This window comes from Lactuca virosa, chromosome 9 (genome assembly GCF_052849685.1).
Source record: "Lactuca virosa cultivar CGN04683 chromosome 9, Lactuca_virosa_CGN04683_v6, whole genome shotgun sequence".
Taxonomy (NCBI): Eukaryota; Viridiplantae; Streptophyta; class Magnoliopsida; order Asterales; family Asteraceae; genus Lactuca; species Lactuca virosa.
The window spans coordinates 101562279-101570576 of record NC_136434.1 but is presented as its reverse complement, the minus strand read 5'-3'; the positions used below and the strand labels follow the sequence as shown (position 1 = coordinate 101570576).

At 34.1% G+C, this 8298-nt stretch overlaps 1 protein-coding gene and 1 long non-coding RNA gene across 4 annotated transcripts; both read right to left on the bottom strand.

The window, feature by feature from the left end:
- Positions 1-505: 505 nt before the first annotated feature.
- On the bottom strand, positions 506-855 carry LOC145138485 (uncharacterized). Its single transcript, XR_013721547.1, has 2 exons — positions 764-855; positions 506-667 (listed from the first exon to the last, which is right to left on the bottom strand). It is a non-coding gene; the product is annotated as an uncharacterized LOC145138485 (long non-coding RNA).
- A 9-nt stretch (positions 856-864) lies between these two features.
- Positions 865-4195, bottom strand: RIN3 (RPM1 interacting protein 3). Of its 3 annotated transcripts, none has more exons than XM_079072572.1 (13): positions 3885-4195; positions 3441-3504; positions 3089-3337; positions 2929-3006; positions 2739-2825; positions 2547-2668; positions 2329-2425; positions 2157-2262; positions 1907-2064; positions 1701-1838; positions 1549-1616; positions 1088-1478; positions 865-983 (listed from the first exon to the last, which is right to left on the bottom strand). In XM_079072572.1, the coding sequence occupies exons 3-13, from the start codon at positions 3329-3331 to the stop codon at positions 927-929; spliced, it is 1545 nt and encodes a 514-aa protein (XP_078928698.1). In that variant the 5' UTR covers positions 3332-3337; positions 3441-3504; positions 3885-4195; the 3' UTR covers positions 865-926. The 3 variants fall into 3 exon arrangements, with proteins under 3 accessions (XP_078928698.1, XP_078928699.1, XP_078928697.1); XM_079072573.1 differs by having other exon boundaries at positions 3441-3492; XM_079072571.1 differs by having other exon boundaries at positions 3089-3492; positions 3885-4194.
- Positions 4196-8298: the final 4103 nt, after the last annotated feature.

The window sequence follows — 8298 nt, the reverse complement described above, 5'->3', positions numbered from 1 at the left end:
TAGTATGTAACATCGTCCTAAACACTATCTCCCTTATAAATCATAGATAATAAGTACTTAAAATTCTTCTTTAGGTGTAGTACTTTCTCCTCGATACATACTTCTCACCAATCATTACATTTCATGTTGAAATTGCACCAAAGATATATCGTCTAAAATATGTTGATTTGTAACCCCCTTTCTTCCAACCTAAAATTCAGCTAAGTTCTAGTCTCTACCACCAACACAATGTTAGCAAAGATAAATGTGCTTGAATACTCCATGTCACCAAAGAAAGTTTGAGCAAAGCCATTACATATCCCATATTCTATTGGTCCCCATCTAGCTTCCACAATCCCCCAAATCTTCTCTCATGGTACAATATCATACACTTTCTCTAAGATAAACACCATTTGTAGATCAATATTTCCATCAATAACTTGTGTTAAAACATGATTAACTTAAAACCCTACATTATTACAATGATAAACTTATATTTTTTAATAAAACATAAAGGATGTATGCATTAAAAACACAATTTGGTCAACTTATGACCCGTTTAAATTCGAACAATTACAACCTAATTTACAAGAATGCATGAGCAAATGTGTATATCAGTCTCTCTTATTACAGGGCCTAAATTTACAAGCATGATAGAAGTGAAAGGACTTGCAAATTGCCCCTGAAACTGAAAGCACCAAACTTTTCAAATCTATTCACTTGTTATCTATACATATTTTGGACCTTTTGCATAAGTAAAACAATCAGGAAGGATAGATCTTACATGGATTTGTGTGTTGATCATTTGTATACCTTTGTATTCCCATGACTTTATTTACCACTTGGGAATTTGGTGACAATTATTGTGAAATGGAGATGAAATATATATATATATATATATATATATATATATATATATATATATATATATATATATATATATGGTATTACATTTGAAGAAGATTATTCACAGTAACAGAAGCTGACATTGTTCGCTCTAAATCCTGCAAATTGATTAAAATTAAACCATTATACTGTTTTTGATGACTTACAAAACAATTCCATAAGGGTATTTTGGGAATATAATATAATGTATGAAAATGTTCACCTGCATGATTATATTACGAGGGACATGAGGAAGCACTTCACGAACAATTTCAGCCATTTCAACCATACGTCTTAAATCCTGATATGTAAGATGTAATCCAACCCTATTGAGAGAATCATCAGGAACCACTGTGGGAGCATGATTATGAACAGGAGCATTTGAAGAAGAAGAAGATGATGACGTGGCATGAAAAGCATTAATAGGCCAGAAGTTCCATGAAGATAGAGTGGTATGAGTATGTCCATGTGGATTTTGCCATTCAAGTGCAGAGCTTAATTCACGTGCAATTTGCTCATCATTTGAAATATCTTCAGTATTCGGTGTAATATTTCCAAAAAGAGGTTTTCGACATGTGGGACATGAGTAATACTCTCTTTGACCTTGGTCCAACCTGGCATTGACATTTGACACGTGTCATTCATTTGAAAGCATACATAAGTTACTATAGTTTAGGATTTTACCATGATCTGAGGCATGAAAGATGAAAAAGATGATTGCATGTGAGCTTTTTAGCCTTAGTCATTGGTTCCTGTTAGAGTTACATGCAATGTGAAAGAAAAATAGATAAAACTTTTTTTTTAAAAAAGAAAAAAAAAATTAAGTTGAAGTTTACACGACAAATGGCACATTCATCATCATAAGACTTAATCTCTGCAGATGTTGCATCAGGTAGAGCTCCATTAAGGGTGGCTAAAGCTAATTGTAATTTAATAAATCCTTTTGTACGTTTTACAATTGCACTTAATAAGGCCTGCATATGTTGTAAAATTTACATAAATATGGATTATGGATGAAAATTGATAAAATAAAAGAACTTACACGTATATTTAGAAAAATGACTGCATCAAGAATATGAACATTTACACCATGAAGCCATAAAATATGCACATAATGAGCAAGAGCCATTAGCAAACTCATCATCTCCAGTAAAAACCCTAAATTACGTGATAAAACACTTTTCCATTCCCACATTGCACCTGTTTTATAAGAATAATTGTAATAAGTAATAACCACAAAAATATAATCATATCATATATGATATTATAGATTATAAATTGATAAATCTTGCCTGCTGATGATATATCAATAAGTTTTGACATTTTGGAATTTGTAGAGGTGCCTGTTGAGTGATATTTCCATATATCAAGGAGTTGAAATCCATGGGCTAAAATAGCCTGTGAAAAAGGAAAGAAATGAGTTAATAATCAAATTCAGAAATATATAAATAAAAAGATATGCACCTGTAGTGTCTCAAAAGCAATACTGAGAGGCTCAAAGAATAATAACAAATCCAGAGATGATGGTGTTGTATGGTAGATAAGCAGACATATTCTTATCCTGAAAGTAGCACTAAAGAACATGAGAAAGATCAAATGAGGATGTAAATAAATACATTTAAAAGTGTAGGTTTCTTGGAATCCGTGTATAGAAACAAAATGACTAATGTAGCCCTATATACCAGACCACATCAACTGAGATAACCAGTAATAAAACACAGTAAACACGAAAGTAAGATCGGGGAGTTGCAGAAGGAGATGAATTCAAGGATTGAAGGCGATCCCTTGCTAAAGATTGAAACATCTGAAAAAACATGAAAGATAAAAAGTTAAAAAACAAGATAAAACATTTGTCACATGTTATAAAAGAATACCTTCAAAGAGCTCAATACAATCAACCATGTTGACCATGATCCAACTTGAATAACTGTTGGAGGGACTACCAATGGAAGGAACATTCCCTGAATCACAATCAGATAGCAACAATCAGAAATTGATTACAATGTCATATGCCATACGTCAAGAATCACAATCAGAATATACTTCACAGATGACTGATTCTACCTTGTACATAACATAATTAACCAATTGCTCCAACAGCTTCCGAGATTCAAATGCATGAAGCTCCCCAAAAAATATTGTCTGCATGAAGAAATTAGAATCTAGAAACCATCATCAAAGAATCAAAATACAAGATAAATGTGAGTGCTATGATGTTGAATACCTTAAGAGATAGGATGATGAGTAGATATATGTTGATGACAAAATTGGCTACAAGTGCAATTGTGGAATTAGAACTTAAAAGAAGCAGCTCTAGTGCATGGGTGGCATCTTCAGGGTGAAGAAGAATGTTTCTGTTTAAACCATCTGACTTGAGTTCTGTAAGTGAAGGTTCTGTCCAATAATGGAGGGTTGTAATGCTCAACACTGTGAAGATTGCTGAAACTGGTAAGTAGCTTACACCCATGATATACTACAATGAAACCAGAGTTCCAGGATTTCATGAGATAAATGAATTGATCACAGTGTGCAAAAAGACATGAAGAAGCACACAAACTATAATTTAGTTTGTACACCTTCCATCAAAACCCTTTGAATCCTGGAACAGAGTCTTGATTTCTGTAATCTCTGTCATTGATACTGCAACAATTAGTAAATTAGACAGGAAATGAAGAAACGAAAGCATAAATGATACATTTAACAATTATATTACTTGTAATCAATAAAGTCATTTCAAATTTGAACATACGAAATTAGGTTCAACAGTTCAATCTGATCGTATATACACAGAAGTTGACCTCACAACAACTGAACTTATATACAAGTTCAAACAAAGAATCCAACGTGGAGACTTGAGAGAAAGACAAAATTGTAGCATTAAGTACAATTGTCGATTCCTACACTCAAATGGCAACCTAGAAACCCTAGAATTGCTAACAAAATTACGAAATTATCGATATAATAAACAAATGATATAACTGACGTAACATGTATATAAAGATATGGGAAAAAGAATTTACATGGACATTTCTGTAAGACGGATGAACAAGCAGATGATCAGCAGATGCGTGTGCTGATGAACTGATTGCAGATAAAATTCTAAATACTGCAATATTCATTCATCGTGAAACCAGGCACACATGATAATCGTCTTGGGTGTCAAACACGTCCCGATCTAAGACCACGACGTGAAATCTTCGGTGGAAAATTCTGTATCTTGGCCTCGCGCACAACAACGATCGAGAAATCGACCAAATTTTGCGGGAAAAGATGAAAGAATAAAAGTTGATGAATTTTGCAATAAAATATCTCAAAAAAGAAATCCTTGCATTATTGACAATAATTATTTGATTTATAATCGTGCATTTCTAACTTAAAGTGTTGTTAATAATTTTGTTAGTAGAATATAATCTACTTCTTAAAGATAAGAAAAGACAATTTAAAACTTATTTAACAATGTTGTTATAATATTTGAGGTATTTTTTTTATTTATATTTAGATAAACCGTTTAACGTATACAAGTGAGATCATAGAGAATACATATTTGTATAAGATTTGTTTATTCTAAATTCAACAAATGGTAGGGTCAAGTAGTCATGTTTGGATGGAAATGTCTTGACAAAAAATACGAGATTCTTTTCTAATAAATGAAAGTGTCATATTTTCATTTAAATTGCTAAATGTTATTTTATGGTTAATTTGAATTATTTTCCACATGTCATTTTATGTCATTTTATGAGTTTTTGTATTTTAATAAATTATCCATTATACTTTAATGTAATATTACAATAAATTGAGTAATAAATGAATATCAATTTCATTAATGGATTTATCTTTTTATTTCAAAATTCTTAAATTAAAACTCATTAGTTTATTTTGTTTATTTATTTAACTTTAAAAGATAAAAAAATCAATTTTAATAATTCATTATTTTTCTTATTCTCTTATAAATCTAAAGTACTTAAATATTTAAAACTTTATATATATATTTTTTAATTAACCCATGTAATACATGAGTCTTATACCTAGTAACATAATAGAGTGAAATTGAATAAGGCTATAAGGAGTGTAGATAGTCAAGAGTGAGATGGAGCCTATTTGGCATAACAAACACTACCCCTACCCCTGGTGCATGTCATGACAAATCGACAAAGAATCTCGACAATGGCTTGTCGTTTCTCTTTCTTATGCTTGTCGTTTTTTATTTCTCTCCTTTCTTGCCACTATTTTTCTTCTCCTTGTCATGTACACCATTCCTTTTGCTTGGCAAACATGGTAGCAAAACTGAGGTACGTGTGGCATGGCAAACACCACTCTTTTCAATCTAAATCAAAATTTGTGACATCCCCATTTTCACGGCCAGAAAAGACCGATTTTGTTTATGCTTTATAAAAATCAGAGTACCCTTTTTAATAAAAATGTTGCGGAATTTGTTCCCAGTAAAACATGATAAATACATTATCAAGGCATTTCCGAAGAAAAGTATTTTTATTCATTTTAAAACATTTGGGATGTCATCGTCAATACAGAAACATAAGCATAAACAGAACTTACATTCATTATCACTAGTGATTTATATCTCCTCAATCTCTCAGTGTAATGTGACTTCATATCAACACCTGTGATATAAATAAACCGAGTGGGTCAGGTTGGGAAACCTGGTGAGTACATAGGGTTTTCAACCCACAATAATATAATCATTATGTTTAATCATCAAACAATCAATCAACCCAATTACTCATCCCTATTATCTTATTTACTATTAAGGATCTATCATAAGAATCAGTTATTCCTCGTTCATTCATTCCTAAGGATTATCCTAAGGAATAGGCACGAAATCCATCTTTACTAATGACACATCTGTCAAGCACAGCTACTAATATTATCACTTAGGCGCAGCTGCCAGAATTGTGACATTCCTTATGAGGCGCATCTGCCGGTATTGTCCTTTAGGCGCATCTGTGGGGGTTATAAGGTTCTCTATTAGGCACTTCTGCCGGTAGAGTCCTTTAGGCGCATCTGTCAGGGTTATCTCGTTTATTGACAGTATCGTTTCCTAGAATCCACTCGCAATACATGTCAATGGGTTTTTATCTCGTTTATCGACAGTATCGTTTCCGAGAATCCACTCGCAATACATGCCAATGGGTTTTTAGAGTACAGCTGGTGGATACACAGTTCAAATAACACCTACAGGTTGCGAGCATGCTAGTGTTCCACTGGACTGTCTAGAATAGTCTGTGGTTGTCATCCATACTCTGCTAGATGACGGGGCCAACACTTGGGTAAAAGGCTTCTCTCATGGTTCACCTCTCACCCTTATCTCATGGTCTATATCACCTCTCATCATTTTTTTGGCACACAACAACTATATCATCTACCCATGTTTTACCCAACACATTTTGTAGATATAAAATACATATACAGTTTAAATCATTTAAAACATGTATAAAAATCTTTCACCCAGCATAGACGGCAAGTATACAGACAATATGCACACATAGCATGTAAAGTAACTATGCACTCACCTGATAAGGTGGTCACTTGGTATTCGGACATCGCTTCGTTAATCTTAAAACAATTTCCCTCGGACAAAACCTAGTATCATTACCACTAGAGTTTAGTCTAATGTTTGACGAGACTAATTAATAGTCTTGTTATTATTACTGTTATATAAGCGTTAAACAATACTCTTCACCCACTATGTACAGACAGGGGCCAGACATGAAACACCGGAGGGCAGGATCATTTTGGCATATAGCACTTCTGAATCCAGCAACCCAAGCGACCCTCCAAACCAGATTCCCCGTACCGCGAGTGGTTAAAAAGATATTATAACGACACTTATATAACTCCTAATAATAGCCCAAATACTCATTATAAGTTCCTAATAACATTACTATATTGAAACATAAGCTATACTAAAGATAGGTTAGACGTAGCTCACTTACAGCGGGTTTTCTCGAAAACCGGGCTCCGCCGGAGCAGAGTTTCTGAGCCGAAGGGCTCTTTTCTCAGGGCTTCCTTCGGGTGCTAGGGGGTTTACCTAGACTTTAGGGGGGGTTTTGGGCCTTAGAGAGAGAAAGTAGAGAGAGAAAGTGAGTTTGGGAAGGTGTGAGAATGAAGGGAACCTGACACCTCTATTTATAGTGAGGCTGGCAGCTCTACTCGTCGAGTCCATGCCACATGTCACCTTCTGGTGGCTAGCCTTGGGGAGGAAGCAACGGCTAGGATTTCGCCACGTCACCCGATTTCGCACAACAGCCTCCCGACTTAGAAAAATCATAACTCTCGCATACGAGCTCCGTTTTTGACGTTCTTTATATCCACGCGTAGGTAAAAACAAGATCTAAAACTTTAATTTAGACTATGTCGGCTAATTCTTGACCGATTTTAAATTTAACAGTAGGAGGAGATTATATTGTTAAATGTCCGCGTAAAATTCATAACTTCTACATACGGACTCCGTTTTCGTTTGTCTTTTTATCGTTGAGTTCCTATTAATGAGATATTCAACTCTCATTTAGGTCGCGTAGGCCAAAAACCGCTCGAACTAAAATTCGAGTTTCGGGTCGTGCACTGCTATGCCAAATCTTAGAAAATTCATAACTTCCTCATACGAAGTCAGATTTGGGCGTTCTTTTTTTGTATGTTCTCGTTTTAACGTATACTACAACTTTTGTTTAGATTACTAAGGCTAAAAAGTCCTATATCGTAAATTCACTATTTACGTCTCCCGGTGTCGTGCCGGTTTTGTCGTAAAACTTCGACGGGCATAACTTCTTCGTTATAACTCGGATTTTGGCGTTATTTATATGTACGGAGCCCTTGTAACATATACTACTCGGTTAAGATTAATCCTTATAAATAATCTTCCATCAAAAACTCATTTTGATGCTTATTGTCTCTAATTTAACTAGCCCGGATCTGCGGGAGTTACAAAATTTGCTCGAGTTAACAATTTGATGAGTAACTGTTTGATAATTATTCAATTTAATTAGTTGCAATTTTCCTATAGTGCAAATAGGTACATTTGTAAGGGAAAAAGGAATAGAAACTGAAATGTATGAAAACATAATAAGTAAACCAAATATGGTTGAGACGAGTGATGGACATGATTCTCATGAAGCATATTTGCATACCTGTGTTTGTTTTCCATGATACAATAACATTGGCAGTTTGTACTTTGTCCTGTCAGATTTGAACCAAAACCCTTTCGAAAATAACTCGCTTAATAATTTTTATAACCTGTGGATTGCTCTCAATTGTGCTTCACTTAGGGAGGAGGGAGTCATTCTCTCCCAACCCACTGAACTCACTATCACATCATTTTTTGTCTCTCATTTTTTCATCTTTTCCAACCCACAACACACGGAAATCTTAACTTTCTCAACACACTCAACCCACTCGATTAAAAAAAATATAAAACAACTA

Bases quoted from the DNA above. Each gene is read 5' to 3' on its own strand.
- RIN3 (XM_079072572.1), bottom strand. From the start codon at position 3,331: ATGGGTGTAAGCTACTTACCAGTTTCAGCAATCTTCACAGTGTTGAGC. The intron at 1,479-1,548 runs GTAAAATCCTAA...TGTCAATGCCAG, and splicing joins CTTTCATGCCTCAGATCATG to GTTGGACCAAGGTCAAAGAG. The intron at 984-1,087 runs GTGAACATTTTC...ATCAATTTGCAG, and splicing joins CTCGTAATATAATCATGCAG to GATTTAGAGCGAACAATGTC.